Source organism: Ursus arctos, unplaced genomic scaffold (assembly GCF_023065955.2).
Source record: "Ursus arctos isolate Adak ecotype North America unplaced genomic scaffold, UrsArc2.0 scaffold_23, whole genome shotgun sequence".
NCBI lineage: Eukaryota > Metazoa > Chordata > Mammalia > Carnivora > Ursidae > Ursus > Ursus arctos.
In genome coordinates this window covers 44,090,554-44,111,644 of record NW_026622908.1, presented here as the reverse complement: position 1 = coordinate 44,111,644, position 21,091 = coordinate 44,090,554, and the positions used below count along the sequence as shown (strand labels likewise).

General features: G+C 54.5%; 2 protein-coding genes across 2 annotated transcripts in view; one reads left to right on the top strand and one right to left on the bottom strand.

The window, feature by feature from the left end:
* The window catches only part of TESMIN (testis expressed metallothionein like protein), a 40,026-nt gene extending 36,350 nt beyond the window's left edge, over positions 1-3,676 (top strand). The window contains exons 8-9 of the mRNA XM_026482997.4: positions 1,258-1,433; positions 2,911-3,676. Coding sequence (XP_026338782.4) covers positions 1,258-1,433; positions 2,911-3,118 — 384 coding nt within the window. The 3' untranslated portion in view covers positions 3,119-3,676. The remainder of the gene's footprint in view (positions 1-1,257; positions 1,434-2,910) is intronic.
* An 8,339-nt stretch (positions 3,677-12,015) lies between these two features.
* Positions 12,016-17,789, bottom strand: GAL (galanin and GMAP prepropeptide). Its single transcript, XM_026482998.4, has 5 exons — positions 17,709-17,789; positions 16,957-17,011; positions 13,942-14,028; positions 13,530-13,607; positions 12,016-12,276 (listed from the first exon to the last, which is right to left on the bottom strand). The coding sequence occupies exons 1-5, from the start codon at positions 17,787-17,789 to the stop codon at positions 12,206-12,208; spliced, it is 372 nt and encodes a 123-aa protein (XP_026338783.2). The 3' UTR covers positions 12,016-12,205.
* Between the last annotated feature and the right edge of the window lie 3,302 nt (positions 17,790-21,091).

The following is a 21,091-nucleotide window of genomic DNA, read 5'->3' as shown; positions in this document are numbered from 1 at the left end:
CCCTAGGACAGCCCCGCTAGGCGGGCCCTTGGTGGGTTTCAGACTCTCCCCCGCCACACGTTCCCTGCCACGGCTGAGCCGGCAGGACAGACCCGCCTCAGAGATGCTGGGGGCTCAGGTCCAGAACACTGCAGTGAAGCGAACACCGCACTCAGGCCAGCCCAGTGCAGTTCTGTTCACACTGCACGACGGTCTGTTAGGTGTGCAGTGGCATGAAGTCTAAAAAGCAAGGCAACACCTCCGTTAAATAGTAGTGATCACCCTCTGATGATCTTGGTCACCCTCTGATGATCTTGGTCATCATCACTAAGTACCGATCACCCTCTGATGATCTTGGTCATCATCACTAAGTACCGATCACCCTCTGATGATCTTGGTCGTCATCACTAAGTACCGATCACCCTCTGATGATCTTGGTCACCATCACTAAGTACCGATCACCCTCTGATGATCTTGGTCACCATCACTAAGTACCGATCACCCTCTGATGATCTTGGTCACCATCACTAAGTACTGATCACCCCCTGATGATCTTGGTCGTCATCACTAAGTACCGATCACCCTCTGATGATCTTGGTCACCATCACTAAGTACCGATCACCCTCTGATGATCTTGGTCACTATCACTAAGTACCGATCACCCTCTGATGATCTTGGTCACCATCACTAAGTACCGATCACCCTCTGATGATCTTGGTCACCATCACTAAGTACCGATCACCCTCTGATGATCTTGGTCGTCATCACTAAGTACCGATCACCCTCTGATGATCTTGGTCGTCATCACTAAGTACTGATCACCCTCTGATGATCTTGGTCGCCATCGCTGGGCACAGATCAAATTTGCAATATTGAGAGCATTATCAAACGTGACACAGAGACACGAAGCGAGCTAAGACCATTGGAAAACCTGTGTCGATGGGCTTGTTGGACGCAGGGTGGCCACAGACCCCCTGTGTGTGAAAACACAGTATCTGTCAAGCGCAATGAAGGGGGGTGAGTTGACACCTGCGCGTTGGGATCCTAGGACCCGTTTCCGGTCAGGGACAATGCTCTGACCCCTCCCTCTGCTTAGGACTCATGCCTGCACTCACACGCCAGCCTTCCAAACCCCCTCCCCATGTTTGTGTGAAAATTGTGGATCACACACACACCCACACACATAAACAAAGAGTTATTTAAGGTCCAAATAGAATGTGTTGTTTTTTGATGAATTATAGGACAGTCTAATTTTATTGAAGCGTTTTATGTTACCAGGCCAAAATTATGTGTTCTTCTATTTGCAAATGCATTGGTTGCAAAAATTATGAAGAAAGCCCAGAACGGAAAACCCTAATGAACATGCCCAACTATATGGAAATTGGAGGGTTTGAAGGCAATCTTCATTTGTCACCAACTAAATTCTCAGGACTACCAAAATTCAGACAAGATAGGTAGGTACTGTGAACCAGCCCTCCAGAGAGGGGAACAGAGGTTAATTTGAGGAGAGTTAGTCTATACACTGGGAAGAAAGTGTGTGTGTCTATGGGGGGTGTGAGGGATGGGGGGAAGGGGACAGCCCCCCGTGCTTCTGCGGGGCCTCTGCTGCCGAGACCGCTCCGTCCCGTCTGTCCTCAGGGACAGAGCTCCCCACGTTGAGTATAAGCAGAGGTGCCCCGCAGGGATGGCCGACAGGTCAGTGCTCTCGGGCAGCGAGGGCGTGATCTCCAGACAGCGGGTACGTGACCCAGTGCTTACCATGCGAGCTGACAGGCTGCCTGCTGCGCTCCCTCCTAACAGGATGATGGATGGCACACTAGGTGGACTAAGCTGAGGCCATGTTGTAATCCTAGCAGGTCTCAAAGGTTGAGTGATAATTTTACTATACATCGGACTAGATTTATCCATTTAAAAAAAATTCCTTTCAATTCGATGCCATGAGCGATATCCTGATAAAGTACCAGATATCATGAATTCATAAAATTTTGAAAAGCCAGTTCATGCTAATTTGGTCAGAGACATCAGAGGTACTCATCACGTGACCTGCGGAGGTCTTTATCAGTAAAAATTTACCAAACACGGTTTCATCATCTCTGAAAGGGTGAGCGAAGATGTTCTGTCCTGGCATCGGGATGCCTAGTGTCCAACCGAATGTAGGGTGGAGTCTGGCCTCAAAATGTTATGACTCTCCTTGACCTGAGGGCGGCCCTGTTTCTTCATCTTCAACAAAAGTCATTGTGAGTTGTCTGTAGAGAGAGATTTTAACCAATTCCAAGTCCTGTGTCTATTTTCATCATCCAACACTTGTCAGGACTTCCGGAAGTTTTCCTGAACTCCTGCACTTCGGGCCTACCTGGGCGGCCGTCTAGCTGAGCCACCATGGCCCCTCGAGCGCAGTGGGGGCGTGGCCCGTCTTGCACGATAGAGTACCTGGTTCAGGGCTCCACGGGCATTCGGAGGGAGGCCGTGCCAACAGCACCCCTCCACGGGGGCGAGTCCTCAGAGCTGTTGGCCTCCTGGCGCTCCAGGTGCCCCTGGGGGTGGTGGGGCCGGCAGCCAGGGTGCGGGCTTTCCCGAGCGCCCGCATTCTGCCCAGAGCTCCGAGCAGGCGGCTCGCCGCACCTCTAGGGCCTGTCTTATCTGAGATTCCTGCTTCTACCCCTGCTCAGCCCCTGGGCTGGACGCTGTCGCCCGGAGCCTCTGAGTGGTACGGTGGGTCTGCCTTTGAAAATCTTTAGAATCTGCCACGAGATGGGTGTCAAGAAGCAGACAGCTTCCTCTAAAAGCAACCCTTCCTATGGTCACAGTTTCCAATATTAGGAAGATAACATTAGGTTCCGCTGGTGACGTTCTTTAAAACACCCGTTGACTCTGTGAGGTATTTCAACGTGGCGCTGAGGACGTGGCCTGTAACCGCTCTGTTTCTGCCAGGCGCTCTTCGTCGTGCATCTCCTGGGAGGTGGTGGAGGCCACGTGCGCCTGCCTGCTGGCCCAGGGCGAAGAGGCCGAGAAGGAGCACTGCTCGGAGTGCCTGGCGGAGCAGATGATCCTGGAGGAATTCGGGAGGTGCCTGTCACAGATTCTCCGTATTGAGTTTAAGTCCAAAGGGTTGAAAGTTGAGTGGAGCTCAGTGCAGTGAGGTCTGAAGGCCGTAGATTTTGTTTCAGTTTTCTGAGGGAAAGAAAGCCGTAGTTTAGACAGGCCGTTTGAGGAACACGAGGCCGGGTCCGGTCAACGGCTGGGTCGCCAAGGTCAGGCTTTCCCTCCGCGTCGGGGTGCCGGGGGTTTCCTCAGAGCGGGTGAGGGTCTTGGCGATCACAAGCCCCCCTTGTGAGGACGTGCGGGACACCGCTGACCGTTGCTGTCTGGCCCTGGGAGAACCGTGGGCACGCACGTAGCGGGCTGGAGGGTGGGAGCAGGCCCTGGAGCGATGACAGTCCCTTGCCACGGACCTCACCCTGTCTGGGAGGTTTTCCTCGGGAGGCTTCTCTGCTGAAAAGCCGTAATGATTTTTCACTAGAATTATTTTGAAATAAATTCTCCGGATGGGCTGCTAAGATACAATGTAAAATCTCCCGAGAAGTACCGAGTACCTTGAGGAATTCCTGAGAGTGGACTTTTTCCCAGAGTCCCACAGATTCTCGGTCTCCCCTCGCGCCACCGTGAAACCCGGGCGGCGGGCTCGTGGCTATGACTGAAAGTGATCTCGTTTCTTATGTGTTTTCATTTGAATGTGGAAAAGCTCTATTGTCCAATTAACTTCTCCCTAATTACTGTTCTAATATTGTTTGTTAAAATATGGTTAACTAGTTGTCAGAAACCAGCAGGTAAGATTAGTTATTAAGTTGACTCTCTTTTGGTTCTTTTGGAAAAGCAAAGAGGATTAAAAATTTCAAATGTCCTGCGTTGTCATCATTAACTTAGTGACTGAGAACATAGTCGCCGCGTTTCTGTGCTTAGAGTAGCGTCGGCCCCTTAGGGCCCGTTTCGGAAGCTCGCTTCCCGGCCAGCGCTGTCAGCGCGGAGCCCAGCGGCCGCGGGCGTTAGTGGAGCTGGACCTGGAACAGCAAGTTCAGTCGGGGAACCACAGAGGGGGAGAAAATCCTTACTTCTTCACCATTTCTCTCCCCCTTTGGCTCCTTCGGATGGAGACTGGTGGCAGCAAGCTGGGCGCAGAGCCCAGCACCGGGTGGTGGCGGGGCTGTGCCCAGGTTGGGTGCCCCGTTGCCCGGGGCGCTTCCGGTCCCACGTGCATCTGCCCGAGGAGCCCCGTCCACGGCACCCTGGGGGCTGGGGGGGGGCCTGAAACAGGGCCTTGTGACCCCTTCCTGGGGGGCGGCCTTCCCTCTGCATCTCCCCTGAAGTGCTGCCAATGGCAATACAAGTAACTTAAAATTTTCTGGGAGCCACACATTTTAAAGAGTGAAAAGGAGTAGGTGAAATTTATTTAATAATCTTTTATCTACTGTCATTTTGACACATAATCAAAATAAAAATGATTGAGATATTCCACATTCTTTTGTACGTACCAAATCTTTGGAATCCAGCGTGTGTTTTACACTCCCATCTCGGCGCATACCAGGCACGTTGTAGGGGCTCGGGAGCCGCAGGGCACAGGTGTGGAGGGAGGCAAAGGGAGCACTGTTCTCCAGAACTATTCGGAGGCAAAGAGCTGCCTCGAAAGGCCCTGAAGCCAGGTGTGGCCCACCTGCAGAGCCCGGAGAATGTCCTGGCCAGGGAGGAAGGAGAGCAGCTGCCCTGGGGTCGGGCACCCGCATGACCCAGGAACTGCCCGGAGCCCAGGTTCATGTGGGGTGAGGGACCAACGGTGCTGGGCCAGGAGACTCCGGCTGCGGCCGGGGATACTGAGCCAAAGCCTGAAAATTAGGGAAAGGGCACGACCCCTGGAGAGTTTCTCGCCAGGGAAAATTTAGTAACCCCATACAGCTTTTGGAAAATTCAGTATGAGAAGTGAGAGCAGAGTAGAGCTGTGTAGCAAGCCGGTGTAACGCCCAGAGGTGAGAGCTGCATATGATGACTAAAAAGATATAAAAGGAGCTCTTTTGTTGCCGGAAAGAGCCCATGCCATTTTAAACCTCTATAAAAATAAACAGAGCATGTCCCTACTTCTGGTGTTACTGCGCTAAGTGAACCCTCTCTGTCTCTCTCTAGGCTGTGTCTGCGTCTGTGATTAGGGCGAGACTATCTGTTGGGTTTTCAGGGGGTTTTCTGGTTTTATTTTTCCCCAAATGCAGCTTAGCTTAAACCTTGCCTATTCAAGAATCTGAGAAAAAGTCATAACAAACGACATGCAGAAGGAAAGCTGTTTCTCCCCTCAGAACACGTTGACACGACACACGTGGCATTTCCCCTCCACCAGTCAAGTCTCCGTTTCTCTGGACACCCACTGGGTATCCTGTTATTACATCATTCATTCTGACACTGCCTGGAGCGGGTGTCGGGTTACCCGAGGGAAGGGCTCAGTCCCCCAGACTGCCCCCAACCTCAGGCACCCATTGCAAGTACTGGGCCCCCAGGTGAACCCACACACTTCTGTGTGACTTGGCTGCAGCTGGCGGTCCCCAGGACCCCGCTTCGGGTCTGAGAAGCCGCCATAGCCCCTCACAGAGCTCAGGGAGACACTTCACTTACTGCTACCGACCCATTACAAAGGCTGTTAAAGGGTCATAGGAGCAGCCGGATGAAGAAGTGCATGGGGCAAAGTTCAGGGGCGCACTCTGTCCCTGGGAAGCTGGGGGTGCCACCCTCCTGGCAGGTCACCAACCCAGAGACCCCGAACCCTGTGTTTTAGGGATTTGTACGGAGGCTTCCTGTCATAGGCACAATCAAGTATCAACTCAATCTCCAGCCCCTCTCCCTTCCCCCGAGCACGTGGCTGGGTCTTTCTGGTAACCAACCCCCAGCAGGAGCCCACCCAGAGTCGCCTCATTAGAATAAAAGACACTCTAACGACCCAAGAAATTACAAGGGTTTTAGGAGCTCTGTCAGGTGCCAGTGCAGAGACCACATGTTTCTGTTACACATGCTGAAAATTTTCTCTCCTCTCAGTTAACCATGAGCTTGTCAACAATACAGAAAACACGGGAACCTATGACACATCCTGGAGAGAGAACCTTCTGTTGCCTGGAAAACAGCAGCAGGAACCTGTCTACGGTCCTCCTCTTGGCTCTGAAGCTCGTCATCCTTTTACAAAACGCTGCACTAATTACCTGAAGTCCTACCGAGGTTGGTCAAATTCCAGTGGGTGCAGCTTTCAACAACAATAGACAAGTGTTGCATGGGCTAGGCTAGAGTACTGGTTTAGGGAGCGGAAGATGGAAGTTTCTTCTAAGATGAAGATGGTGCCGGGGGAATCAGTTTGGGGAAAAGACGGGCAAGGGCGCTCTCCCTCGTCTCCCTCTGTCTGCCTACAGAGGACCCTGGGTGCGGGTGGGCAGGGGTGAAGTGGGACAGCAGCATCACACTGTCAGCCTTCTGGAGTTTGGCCCGTCCCATAGGCGTGAAGCTGTATCTCGTTTTCAGTTGTGATTCCCTGATGACGTACGATGTGGCTCATCTTTTCGTGTGCTTTCTTGCCTTCTGCATATCTTCCTAGTGAGGTGTCTTGTCCAGGTCTTTGGCCCAACACTGGCATGTTCATTTTCCTATTGCTGAGTTTTATGAGTTCTTTGTATATTTTGGATAACAGTCCTTTATCAGATATGTATTTTGCAAATATTTTCTCCCAGTCAGTGGCTTGTCTTGTCATTCTCTCAATAGTGGCTGTTGCAGAACAGAAGTCTTAAATTGTGATGCGGTCCAGCTCATCGATTACTCTTCCATGGATCATGACTTTGGTGTTGCATCTGAAAAGTCGCTGCCATGCTCGAGCCATCTAGATCTCTATGTTATAGGAGCTTAAGTGTTGCATTTTATATTTGTGTAAATGATCTACTTCGAGTTAATTTTTGTGAAGTGTGTAAGATCTGGGTCTGGATTCCTTTTTTTTTTTTTGAATGTGGATGTCCAGCTGTGCCAGCAGCATTTCTTGAAAAAACTGTTTTTGCTCCATTGTGTTGCCTTTGCTCCTTTGTCAAAGATCAGCTAGCAGTATTTATGTAGGTTTACTTCTGGGCTTTCTATTCCATTCCATTGATCTATTTGTCTATTCTTTTGCCAATACCACAGTGTCCTGATTATAGCTTTGTGGTAAGTCTTAAAGTCGGCTAGTTGTCAGTCCTTCAACTTTGTTCTTTTTCTTCAATATTGTGTTGGATATTCTAGGTCTTATTGCCTCTCCATATAAACTTTGGAGTCTGTTTTGGATGCCCACAAAATAACTTTAAGAGATTTTAATTGGGATTGCATTGATTCTGTAGATCAAGTTTGGACATCTTGAAAATGGACATCTTGAAAATATTGAGTCTTCCTATCCATGAACATGGAATATTTCTCCAATTATTTAGTTCTTTGATTTCTGTCATCAGAGTTTGTAGTTTTCCCTATATAGATCTTGTATATATATTTTTAGATTTTATAGCTATGTATTTCATTTTTGGAGGTGCTAACATAAATGGTATCATATTTAATTTCAAACTTCACTTGTTTGTTGGTGTTATACAGGAAAGCAATTAACTTTTGGTTATTTTTGAAGATTTATTTATTACTTGAGAGAGAGAGAGCGCGCAGGGGGAGGGGCCAACGGGGAGGGAGACAGAGAATCTCAAGCGGACTCCCCACTGAGTGTGGAATGTGGGGCGGGGCTCAATTTCACAACCTTGAGATCCTGACCCGAGCAGGAACCAAGATTTGTCCACCCAACTGACTGAGCCACCCAGGCACTTATAAAAGCAATTAACTTTTGTATATTAACCTTGTATCCTGCAACCTTGCTATGATGACTTTTTAGTTTCAGGAGTTTTTGTTGTTGTTGATTTTGTGGTTTCCTACATAGAGAGTCATGTCATCTGCAAACAGACAGTTTTATTTCTTCTTCCCAATCTGTATGCCTTTTATTTCCTTGTCTTCTTGTGTTAGTTAGGACTTCAACCACAATGTTCCCAAGGATGTCCCCTTGCCATCCTTGCTTTGTTCCTGGTCTTAGCAGGAAAGTTTTGGTTTCTTATTATTAAGTATGATGTTAGCTATAGGGTTTTTTGGTAGATGTTCTATATCAAGTTGAGGAAGATTTCCTCTATTCCCAGTTTGCTGAAAATTATCATAAATAGGTGAGAGATTTTGCCAAATGCCTTTTCTGTATCTACTGATATGATCACGTGATTTTTCCTCTTTAGCCTGTTGATGTTATGATTACATTGATTGACTTTTGAATGTTGAACCAAACTTGCTACCTGGTTAAATTCCATTTGCTTGTGGTGTGTAATTCTCTTTATATGTTATTGGGTTTGATTTGCTTATATTTTGTTGAGGATTTTACATCTGTATTTATGAGAGATATTGGTCTGTAATTTTCTTGTAATGTCTCTGGTTTTGTTATTAGGGTACTGCTAGCCTCATAGAATGAGTTAGGATATATTCCCTCTGCTTCTATCTTTTGGAAGAGATTATAAAGAATTGGAATAATTTTTTCCTTAAATATTTAGTAGAACTCACTTGTGAACATATCGGGACCCTAAAATATATTTTAATAGCTTAAAAAACTATACTTTTTGTTTTGAGATCATTGTAGATTCACAGGCATTTGTAATAAATGATACAGAGAGATGCTGTATGCCCTTTATCCAGTTTTCCCTAATGGTAACATCTTGTGCGCTATCACAACCAGGATGCTACACTGATACGGTCAAGATGCAGAACACTGCCATCACTTCAAGGAACCCTATCTCTAAGTCACCCTTTAGAGCCACACTCATCGTCCTCTTTCCCCACCCCTTTCTAACCCTTGGGAGCCACTGACCTAGTCTCCATTTCTACGCCTCTGTCATTTCAGAACTCTGTATAAGTGGGATCATACAGTGTATAACTTCCTAGGATTTTGTTCACTCGGAAGAATGGCGATTCATCTGGGTTGGTGCATGTCAGCAGTCTGTCACTTTGACTTGCTGAGTGGTAGGTGTGTGGTGTGGGTGGTGGCAGTTTAACCATCCATTGAAGGACGTCGGGGCTGTCTCTAGTTTTTTGCTATTATAAATAAACCTTCTGTGAACATCTGTGAGCAGGTTGTTGTGTGAAGGTGAGTTCTCATTCATCTGGGTTAAACGCCCAGGAGTACAATTGCTGGGTCGAATGGTACCTGCATGTTTCATTTTCAGAGGAGCTGCCAAGCTGTGTTCCAGAGCGGCTGTACCATTTCATGTTCCCACCAGCCGCGGATGCGTGATCCCCCTTCTCGGCATTCTCGCTAGCGTCTGGTGGCATTGCTTTATTTTAGCTGCTCCGATCGGTGTTTAGTGGAATCTCACTGTGGTTTTAATTTTTATCCCCCTAATGACTGACAGTGTTGAACATAGTTTCATGTGCTTATTTTCCATCTGTTCATCATCTTCAGTGAAATGTTTGTTCCTGTATTTTGCCCATTTTTTTTAAAGATTTTATTTATTTATTCGATAGAGATAGAGACAGCCAGCGAGAGAGGGAACACAAGCAGGGGAGTGGGAGAGGAAGAAGCAGGCTCCTAGCGGAAGAGCCTGACGTGGGGCTCGATGCCATAACGCCGGGATCACGCCCTGAGCCGAAGGCAGACGCTCAACGACTGCGCCCCCCAGGCGCCCCATGCCCATTTTTTAAATCGGATTATTTGTTTTCTTTACTGCTGAGTTTTGAGAGTCCTTTATATGCTTCAGAGAAACATATCCTTGGTGGGATATCCCTTGATGGGACATGTGGTTTGCAGATATTTTATTTTAGCTTAGCTTGTCCTTCCCCCTCTTCCTTGATAAGAATTGCATTAACCCTTATACCAAGTTGGAGTGAGTCAGCCTCTTTACTCTGTTGAGAAGACAAAAAAGGAAACCCAGAACTCACCACTGTATCATCCTTGGGGCCTGAGGTCTGCCCTCTTCTTGACCATTCGGAGTCTTATGCTTGCTTTATGCAATACATCCAGGGCTGTACTTAGCAAGAGGACCAGGGAGAATGACATCTCGTCTGTCTTCCTGAAAGCAGAAGCAGCAACCTTTTCTTTAAAAGTTGGATCAGAGGTGGTCAGGCTTTCTGCTTTCTAGAGCCATCTCAGTTTGTACCATGGGTAAAATAGGGTAAAATCCAGGCTGTAAAATGGAGCACAGAACCTCTCGTTTTGCAGTGTGTTAAAAACCAAAGTTCATGGGCTGCACGTCAGAGTGACCAGCTTTGATCCCTTGTGTCGGAGGCTCTGCGCCTGCACTAGGGCTTCCTTAGCCCCCACACCTCTCCCCGTCCTCCTCCTCCAAGCACCTCCAGAGCAAGGCTCTCTCCTCCTCAGGCTCGGGGCAGACACGGCGAGGGGCTCCCCGGCCCCGGCCCTAGACTGTAGAAGGAGGGTTTGGTCAGCTTTCGTGACGGCGTGTTCCTGGCATGGAGACAGCTGCCTCTTCGAGGAGGGAAATAACCTCGAATTCTCGTTCCTCTCACACTCAGCTGGTCATCTGGGTGGTTGTCAGGACTGTCTGTGAATTCTTCACTTCCCCTCACGGCTGGCAAACTTTTTCCCTTGAAAATGCTGCCACTGGCACCGCTGACTGAGGCAGCCCGGCTGTAGCCAGTTCCGACGGCCTTGTCCCTGGGAACTAGAGTGTCCTCCCCCGAGGCCCCCGAGGACTGCCCCTTCATCCAGCACGATGTTGGGCAGCCCAGGGTGCGACAACCTCTCTCAGTGAGTCACGTCCGTCCGTTCCCCGGGAAGGAGCCGAGGTGCGGGCCCTGAGCCGCAGCAGCGGCGGGCCCTTGTTGGGAGGGCAGGTGCGGGCGCACCCAGCTCTCCCGAACCACGCGCTGGAGAGCGGCCCGCGGAGCCGTGTTCGGACATTAGAGAATTCGATGTGAGGGAGGGAAACGGAGGCTGCTGAGGGCCGGTGAGGTCCGGTGTGGCCCTGAGCTGGGAGAGGGTAACCTGGGTCTGAGCAGGGCGAGGGAACTGTGGAACCACATGGGTGCGGCTAGAGCCTTGGAGCCCAGCTTCACGTCCAGGGAATGGCTGGCTTCACAGAGTGGGGAGAGGGGCACCAGGGCTCCGGTCCCTGCCATCGGGGCTGGGATCAGTGGCCTGGAAGCACGTCTTTTGGTGGCAATTCTCATGCTCGGTGGCACATGGCGGTCACCTGGGGCAACGTTAAAGACACGGTGGGCCTCCAGACTCGGCGTGCTATGGTCTGTGGGCCACCGGGGACCCCCAGGGGTGCTGACGTGGGCCAGGGGTCAGAGCCACTGCTGGCGGTCCAGCCCCGGGAAGGCGCCCCTCCCGCACCGCACCTGGCAAAGGCATAAAGCTCCGAGTTCCGTGCGATGCAACAGAAGGGCTTGGCCTCTCGGCCTGTTTTCTCTCCGGATGTTCGGGTGTGATCTCTCTGGTTCTGCTCTGCCGAGTCTGCGGTGCCGTCCCCACAGACAGCACCCACTTAGCACAGCTCTCCTGACCTCCAAGGTCACTGAGATGCGGGGACACTTAGTTCCTGGCCCGGCCACGCGGGTTTTACCGCTGCCTTCTGTCAACCCCTAGCTGGCCCTGGGCCTGCCCTCCGGTTAGGTCTTCCCCCTCGCTTCTCACCCTCACGAGCACCACGTAGCTCCCTCGCTACTGTGCTGAGGGCTGCGTTAGGGTTTCTGCTTCCATCTTTCTAAGGTATCAGCCCCCTGCGGGCAGGGCTTCTGTCCAACCCGGTTTTGCTTGTTTCGATAACGATCTCCCGTCGTGGTTGCGTTTGACCCCCTGACGACTGAGTTACGGGCCGCAGCCGGCGTCTCAGACCCGCTGTGCAGGGTAGGATGTGGATTTAAAACTGTCGTCTGCTGCACGTGATTATGACCCAGCTTTAGCTGGTAACACGCACTGGGGGCGGTGGTGACAGACACGGAAGGAAAGGACAACCGAAAGCCATTGCTCTTTTTTATTTTGCCGCTCAGAAGAATTACCAAAGGGGGGAAAGTCTTAACCACAAAACCCTAACGACACAGCATCAGAGCAGAGGGGACAGGACTGGTCACTCTACGTAAGTTGGCACAAGGTTTTCTGTCGGGTTCAAGTTTGACCTTAGGCGACACGGCACAGAGGAACGCGCCCGGAGCATCGTCAGGGCTGCTCCCCGTCCTCCGCGGAGACCTCGGCCGGCAGGTCGGGCAGGTGCTCCAGGGCCCCGGCCTCTGCAATGAAGGAGTGTGCTTAGTAGATCCCAAACGTCAGCAGCAGGGACAGTGACAGCGCTCGTCCTCCCGGGGGTCTCCCAGGACCAGCCCCGAAATGGAGGGCATCACTTGCCATATCCCACCGCCTGATGATTCAAGTCTCCCACTTACTATGAGTTTGAAGCTGTCAGAGTATAATTCCTGTTTGAGTAATAAACACTGGTATCTCCGAGTGAAAGAAGTTCCGTGTTACAAAATTCAAAACAGAGCAAACTAAAAAACAAGTGCCTGGGAGAATGGATCCGCCCCTTTGCAGGAAAAGTCGCCTGTGGATTTTCCCGGCAGAGCTCCGAGCTCCCTGCAGGCTCGGCGGGGTTCCAACACAGCGAACTTGCTTATGGGTTTTGAGATTTCTACGTCGTCCTCCACAGTCTCCGTCCCCATGGACGGCTCCAGGGAAGAAGGCTCAGGCCTTGACCTCCTCCCTCCCACACCCTCCTGAACTCCCTCAACCAAGGCAATGGGTCCAGCCAGCAAAGAGCATGGATCAAAACAGAACCCAAGAATCAGTCTCGACTCTACCAAACTCACAACAAGATAGTTAAGTGCAAAACTCGACAAACAGAGGTCTCTCCTAGAGAATCCAAGCACCCCCTCCCCTGGGGTCCCCTGTCCCGGTCTCCCTGTGCTCTGCTCCCTGGGCACTGCAGCCGGCCTCTGTCCTGACCGCTCTCTGTCGCCCGGATGACAAGCGCCATGCAGAGGTCCTGGGTAGAAACAGACCCACAGGGAGGCCTCGCCATTTGTGGTATCCACGGAAGATACCAGATCTAGGATGGAGACTGCTGAGATGGGCGTGCAGCCTGCTCTGCGGGGAGGCTGCATAAGCAAAAGTCGGAATCTGAAATACAGGTCAGTGGACCACGCTTACGAGACGTGGAGTAAGACGGCCTACGAGGAACTGCGGCCCTGGAATGTCCAGCACTTGTTACCCTTCCAGGAAGTACAGCTCCAGTGGAGGGTGTGGGACGGGAGGCCCTCTCTCTCCCTGGTTCCCCTGCAGCTCTGATGACCCTTTCCACAGCCACTGTTGGGGCCAGCAGCAATCCCAGCCCCTCGGCAGCTCTCCCACCCAAAAGCGGTGACTTGAGGCATGGGAGTGGATGGCAGGTTACTTCCCAGGAGAATTCTACAGAATTCTTTTTTGACAAGCTTTTTATGTGGGCAGGGTTCTAAGAGGTGACATTTAAAATCAGTAATATTTCACATACCTTTGAGATGCAAGAAAGTCAGAAACTCGATTATCGTGCGCATAGCAGCATTCTCGGACAGCGGCCTGGCAAAGCCCCCTAGAAAACAGAATTGGCGTCTACCTCCTGCCACACGGTGCTGTGGATTTCCCGGCCCCACCTGTGGAGGGCTGGCATCTGGAAGCCCCTGGACTGGCCACGGCCCCTCCCCAGGGCCTTGCTTAGCATAGCAGTCAAGGCCAGACTCTTCTGAGGCCTTGAGCCTAGTGACTCTGGCTCTGTGGCCACCCTGGGCACTGTCGCTGGGTCCTGGGCTTGTACTTCTGGCAGATGTGGCCGGGCCAGGCTCAGGTCGGGGGGCAGGAGCTGGATACCCCACCGCCATGGGTGCCCTGGGAGGCGAGCGGCAGTGAAGTGACCCAGGCACGCTCACCTGGCCTTACTTCATCTTCAGGTGGGAGTTCCCGTTTGCCGGTGAGGCCAGACTTCTCGTGAAATGATCTGTGGTTGTCAATGGCATCTGTTTGCAAATGAAATGAGAGGAAAGCACCTGACCTCCTCGTTACTATAATGACATCCTCCCACCTCCAAAGGACACAGTGGGTGCTGATGATCGAAGCGCACACCCGCCTGGACTGTAACAAGTCACAGTAGTGTGCCAGGGCCAGAGGCATGGTCCCCCATGGGTGCTGGGACTCTGCCAGAGGAAGGAGCCCGCCCAGTCAGGAGGGGAGCGAGAGGGAGCACGGCGCCTGGTGGAGCTGGCCAGGCCCTGGGGAGTGCGGCCCAGTGCAGCGAGGGGAGTGTCGAGGAGGTCCCAGGGGTGCTGGCGTCTGACCTGGGTGCCTCTTGGGGAGACCACAGGGGTTGGGGTCCTATGGCCCTGAAAACGGGGGCCACTGAAGAATTGAAGTTCAGACGAATCAGACTTACTTTTCAAGACCATTCTGGCAGCTGTGTGGGAAGTGGACTGGAGCCAGCCCGCCAGCCAGAGACAGACAAGCCAGCCGGAGAGAGGGGGAGAGGAAGGGAGGCAAGCAGGGGGGCCGAGTGCGTGTGCACCTGCGCGTGCTCGTGCCTGCGTCGGCTGGTGTGAAAGGAGGGAATCGTGACGGCTAGCGGAGCGGTTCCTTGAGAAACTCGGCACGAAAGCATGAGGCCCTAACCCAGTGGCTGGGCAGGGAGCGAAGCACCCGATTTGGGGTGTTTAGGGGGTGAAGGAGAAGAGGCCACGAGGACAGGGTCAGGGTGGCTCGGGGCTTGTGGTTGCTCGCCTGGTGGGCTGGCATCTGCAAGGCTAGGCCAAAGGACACCGACTCCTCTCCCCGGAGCCGGGGTTCGGGGCACGGCACTCAGGGCAAGAAGAACCATGATCCTTGCCACGCGCCTCGAGTGCGGTCACACCCCCGAGGTGCGCGGCAGCTGCTAGAGTGTGTCCCACACTGACGACACTGGCGCCTTGTAAAGCTACTGACAACCTCGTCTAGTTGTGCGGCCTCTGCTGACCCAGCTGGACTGTGACAGTAAAAAAGAGCTGTTCCTAACTCAAGATGCATGTCCTCTTGAATATATTTTCAATATTCCAGAGTAACGTAAGTATCTTCGCTAAAGGGTTCCTTCCTTTTTATGGGCCAGAAGCACAGAGACGAGATGCTGTCTGAGTGACAGGGCTCAGGGTTACAAAGGGTTCGGGAAAACGTGCGCCCTTTGTGCCTGTCTGCCCCTCCTGCCGGCGAGGCTATGGCACGCACAGCGACAGGCCTGTGTGGGGCCCGCCCTCTGACTGAGCCTGAGACCAGAGCACCCAGAGGGCCTGCTGTGGCCCTGGCTGGGCTCTGTCATCTCTGTGCCTGTGTTTCTCGAAGCGTCCTCCCAGTGATCAGAGACAACCGTCTGCAGTGGGACAAAGTCTGTGTTCAGTGCGGGATTAAGAACTCGTCCCCGTGCTGGTTTAAACGCACCGTTCTTCCCAGTTACGCTGGTGGGAATGGAATATGACCTACATGTTGTTTGCCTCCTTTCCTGGTGCAGAAGACAGTAAATAAATAGGGGAGGTTTTGGGTTTTTTTTTAGGATTGATGGCTGTCCCCAAACCAACCATACCTGCAAATTTGAAAGCTACGAGTGTGTAAGCGATTGGAGAGGAAAGTAAAAGGTCTCCCCTTGTCCCCTCCTCTAGGATAATTAACACCTGAAGGTGCCACGGCAGACAGAGGATGGGCAGGAAGCAGAGTGGGGGCAAGGAGCGGCGAGGGGGAGGCATCCACACCCACAGCCTGCGGGGTCCCAGAGCTGCCCCCTTTGGGGCCTGGGTCACCTGGAGGCGTAACCTGTCTGCACACCGTCTCCCCATTTCCTGCTGCCTCCTGCCCCTACTACGAATTCCGCAGCCTGTCTGCGTGCCGCTGCCACCCTGGGGCATCTCTGAGGTCCCTGGCACCTCTAGGTCCACTGGGCTCTCTGCATCAGGAAAGCACTAAAGTCACGCTCTGTCCAGCCAGTGTCAAATCAAGGACAGGACACCGAGCACTAGTTCCCGCCAGGCTGGCAAGGTCTGGGAATGGATGGCTGCAGGTGAAACCACACACTCCAGTTCTGCACGCACGCACACTTGCACGCACACTCGCATGCCCCCCCCCCACCCCGGCTACACGTTCTAGCTGGTAGATGCGTGGCACAGAGTTAAGGCCCAGCGTGGCCTGGAATGCTGATGGACTATTACAAGTCGGCAAAAATGTCCTCCCATTCCACGCCACCCAGATTTGAACTTTTGAAGCAGAGAAAGTGCTAATGAGGCCGATCGGGGGTGCAGGCCCCTTCTGGGAACATCCCAGGACTCGGATCAGCTGACCCTTTTCCGCATAAGGCCCCTGGTGAGGCGTGTGGGCGCCTCCTGCCTCTCCACGGGGTCAGATGCAAGACCCTGCCCCAGCCCCGGCCCAGACTCAGTCCTGCCCAGTGAGACCTTCACCCATGTTCGTCACCTGACTCCACCAACCCACGCCTGCAGGCCCCAGGCCCGCCCTTCTCGCCACTCCCCTCCTACCGTAGGCATTTCGGTCATTCGGTAATGATCCAAGTCCCGCTCTGTGCTGCACAGACGCCTGAGCAAGAACGAGCCAGGCTGGGAGGGGCACAGACGGGGGGGGGGGGGGGGGGGGTCAGGGGACCCAGGAATTTGTCCCCTGCTGCGAGGCCTGCGGTGGGGCACGGGAAAGGGGGCCGCCTATGGATGTGGCAAGTACTTGAACCCACGGATCCCTAACCTCCATGCAAAGCCATCCTGCTCAGGGTCTCATGGAGCCCCCCCCCCCCCAGTGCCCTTGATCTAACCCCGGAATAGGAGTGTATCAGAATGGGGACTGGCTGCACAAATGTCAGAAAGGGCAGGGCTCACGCAGACGCTACAAGAGCAGCTTTGGCTCTGAGGGGCCCACGTGTCACTTACGGGGACCGAGAAGGTAGCCAGCACTGTTCAGGGTCCAGCCTCTCTTTTCCTTCACCTGAAATAGGAGAAAAGGGTCATGCCGGGGATAGGCAGCATCTGGCCCACATCAGACAGGCACAGAATTTATGTCACAAAAGCACTTTTTTTTATATACTCTTCACAGAATAGGCCAAGTGATGTAAACTGTTAAACCAGGTCTGCAGGAAAGGAAGTTCACCAGGCTTTACAGGCAAGACATGGGCATTTGAATAATGCATACACTTCCGGGGCTGCAAGAAATTCCAGCTCTGCCCCAAATAAGCTCTGTTTGACCTGAAAACAGGACTGCTTGCTTTTCCAAATAATTCACTCTAGAGCCACAACCCCCAAACACGTGGGGCACCCACTTGCTTCTAAGCCATGTTGAGGACACACGTGGTTGAGGGCACCTGCGGGTAACAGGGCTCCCTCCCCGGGTAACTGACTAATGGATGGAATGAAATGAGATTTGCTGGTAACTCGTCTAAGGAGTTAAGCACGGGAGCCTCCAGGTTCTCCTGGTTTATAGCGAGGTCATGCGTTGGCGGAGACCCCGGGCCCGGCGGATCCGGGAGCGTCTCAGCGCGACCCCGGCCCGGGCTGGAGGATCCCGGCCTCCCCAAGCCACCCCCCGGCGGCCCGCCCGCGGCGCACGACCGTTTGCGCGCACCCTCCTCCGGTCCGCGTCCGTGCGATCGCCCCCCTTAGCCCGGGGACACGCGCCCCGCACTCACCGGTAACCCGAGCCCCGGGGTGGCGGAAAGGGCCGCGGCGAGCAGCAGCCAGGCGAGCAGGAGGGCGCAGCCGCCGGGCATCTGCAAGGGAAGGCGCGGAACGGGCGTGGGGCGGCCGGCCGGTCCCCGGGCGCACGTCGGGCCGAGACTCGGACGCCGCTGCCGGGGGCTGGAGCGACGGCAGGCGCCAGGGAGATGCCGACCGAGCGCCGTGCGACGCCCCCGCGGCCGAGCCCGGGCAGAGGCGGGGAGCGAGGGGCCCCGGGGACGTCCAGCCGCGGGCAGGGCGCGGAGCGGCGGGAGGAAGGGTCCTCCTCCCGTTGGGGCCCCCAGGGCGCGCCGTACCTTGAGCGGTGGCGGCGGGTCCCGGGGCGGCGGCGGGACCGGGCGGCGGGGCTCCCGAGGTGGCGGCGCGGCTCCCGAGGTGGCGGCGGGTCCGGGGCGGCAGCCGTCCGGGGCGGCAGCGGTCCCGGGCGTCCGGTCCGGTCCGTCGGGTCTGGCGGGGCCGCGGCGCTCACCACATGGCGGGGCCTCAGGACCACGGGGAGGAAGCAGGCGGCTGGGCTCCCTCGACGTGTCGGCTGCCCCGAGCTGCCGCCGCTATTTATGCGGTGCGTCCGGAGCCGCGCGCCGCGTCACCGGGCTCAGTGCCCGCCTCCCGCGCCCGCGCCGCCCGCGCCCCCGCCGAGCAGAGCCCGAGCCCGGCGAGAGTGACTGGAGCGGGGCTCCTACGGGGGCGGCCGCGCAGTGGTCCTGAGCACCAATGGAGGTGCGAGGGCGGCGGAGAGACCCCAAACCCCGCGGGGGAGCCCCCGTCACCCCTGCAGTCTCATAACCCCTGCAGAGAGGTCTCATCACCCCTGCAGGGAATTCTCATCACCTCTGCAGATAGCCCCCCCACCCCTCAGAGAGCCCGCATCACCCCCACAGAGCCCCCATCACCGCTGCAGATAGCCACACCCCCAACCCCGCAGGGAGCCCCCGTCACCCTGCAGAGAGCCTCCATCACCCCATGGGAGAGCTGCCATACACTGAATAGGGAGCCCCCATCAAGCCCACACAGGGAAATTCGAAAGCTGTGGGGAGAGCTCTCAACCTCCTATGGCCCACGTTCTTGCTGTGTCAGTGAGCCCCACCGCCCATCACCCACAACCCAGGTCCTGGGGGGGGAGGCCCCCACCCACACACTGCATTCTCTTGCTGCAAAAGCTGGGAGCAGGGTCCTCCCCTGCCACACCCCCCTGGAGGGTGAGCCCTCAGTGGGAACTGGCCCAGTGGGGTGGTCCTGGAGCAGGGATGGGGTGGGAGTATGGAGCAGGTGCCCCCTCCCTTTACACGTGAGCCCTGGCTGGAGTGTGGGTTCAGCCTCGGAAGCCATTCATGGCTGGGAGGCAGGAGGCCCAGCTTCACTGCCTCCAGTGCCCAGTGGCCTTTGGGTGCCCAGATCCCTGTCCTGTTTTGCTAAAAAAGGGGCAAACCAGCCAGGGCCGTTGGGCTGTCTCCTGGGGGGCTAGTTGACTTCCAGCCTGGGAGCTGTGCCCCCCACCCCAACATCCCACAGGAATTGCTGTCTCAGAAAGCGTCTCGGTGATGTTCCCCATGGCTCCCTGGTCCAGGACACACAGAGCTGTTCTGAGCAGGGTCCTATAGTGGTGGAGCCCTTGGGGGTCTGGGGAGCCCAGACTGAGACAAGCCCCAGCTTCTAGAGGCACAGCAGCAGAAGGAGGCTGTCCTGTGGCAGGTGGCAAAGAAATCACGCGGGAGCGAGGACCTCCTTGCCGCGCTCCGTGAATACTTCCTTAGTTTGGGCCAGGCCTGTGCCGTTCTTCCTGCTGCTCACAGACATCAAGGGGCACATGCGAGAGCGGCACCTCCAGGCTTCCAAAGGATGAGGTCATCAGCTGAAAGTCGGCCGGACTCCTCCCCCCACCTGGCTGGACAGCACTGGCCACGGAAGTCCTTGGCAGCGGCCTGCCCAGGCGGCCCCCCGCCTCTAGGTGCCTGGAGGCCCCAGGTACTTACAGGGAAGCTGCAACCCTCTCCACGCCCACCAAGCTGGACGTTAGGCGGGTTGACGTACTGGGAACCCTGGAGTGAACAAGACACAGGACAGACGATCATGATGATGCCACCCGCAGGTGTCCTACTTTTAGTCTTACCAACCTTCCTACACACAGCGGGAGAGCCCTTTGCCTCTGCCTGGGTGGGGAAGGACGCAGCGGCACTGGAGGACGGGGGTCAAGGCCAGCTGGCTGGGAAGGAAGGAGCAGGGCCCTAACCTGGGGTGCTGAGTGCCCGCCCTGGTTTACTGGAGGGCGAGGAGGGGTGCTGTCCCGGAGACCCGACTTGGTGAGGGGTCTCCTGGACAGATTTCTGGCTGTGATGGGGTCATGGGGAGGGGCGTCTCAAGGCACACTTGACTTCCTGTCACACTCATTTCGGCTGACCGGGGTGGGAGGAGAGTGAGAGGCCAGAGGCCTGACCAGGGGAAGGGAGAGGAGGTGGGGGCTGTCACCCTGGCTGCTTGGGTCAGTAGTGGGCAGAGGGACAACTGAACAGCTTTCTGTGACAGTGACAGCCCCTTGTGCCTTGCATGCTCAGAAGTAGGGGGCTTTGGGGAGCAGGCAGGTGCCAGGCCACAGGCGTCCCCAGCTACCTGAGAAATGCCACCACCTCTGACAGCTGCTGGAGAAACGTGCTCTCATTCTGGAATGCTCGCTTTGCTTGGGAGAAGGAGCTCATCCCAGCACAGGGTACGTCTTGGCTGATTTCCTGCCCTCCCGTACCTTCCATCAACGGGAGCTCAAGGACCCTTCTGCTCTCAACTTGTTTTGTCTGTCCGAAGAAGCAGAAATTATAAACCAAAGTCCTTGGGACTCATTAAAAAACGGACTCCGAGCCCACCCCTCGCGTGGCTGGCAAGTGAGGCCTATTAGGTTCAGCTTCCCACTGCTTTCTTTTGGGTCGGTGTGCTCTTTTTGTCCCCTTTATTACTTTATTTTTTTTCCTAAGATTTTATTTAGTTATTTGACAGAGAGAGACAGTGAGTGAGAGAGAGAGAGAGCATAAGCAGGGCGAGAGGCAGGCAGAAGGAGAGGGAGACACAGACTCCTCGCTGAGCAGGGAGCCCCACGCCGGGCTCGATCCCAGGACCCTGAGATCGTGACCTGAGCTGAAGGCAGACGCTTCACCAACGGAGCCACCCAGGTGCCCTGCCTTTTTTACTTTAAAAAAAAAAACAAACTTTACAGTAGTTTTTCTGATAAGAAGGCCTTTATTAAAAAGACATTTTGCCTGTAAGTCATCATTCTCGCAAATCTATAGCGTGAGCTGGTAGAGCCACGAACTTCTCCGCAGCACGTGACACTCGTATGTCCACCCAG

Bases quoted from the DNA above. Each gene is read 5' to 3' on its own strand.
- GAL (XM_026482998.4), bottom strand. From the start codon at position 17,789: ATGCCCGGCGGCTGCGCCCTCCTGCTCGCCTGGCTGCTGCTCGCCGCG. The intron at 17,012-17,708 runs GTGAGTGCGGGG...CTCCTATTTCAG, and splicing joins CCCCGGGGCTCGGGTTACCG to GTGAAGGAAAAGAGAGGCTG. The intron at 13,608-13,941 runs GTGAGCGTGCCT...TCTGTTTTCTAG, and splicing joins TGAAGATGAAGTAAGGCCAG to GGGGCTTTGCCAGGCCGCTG.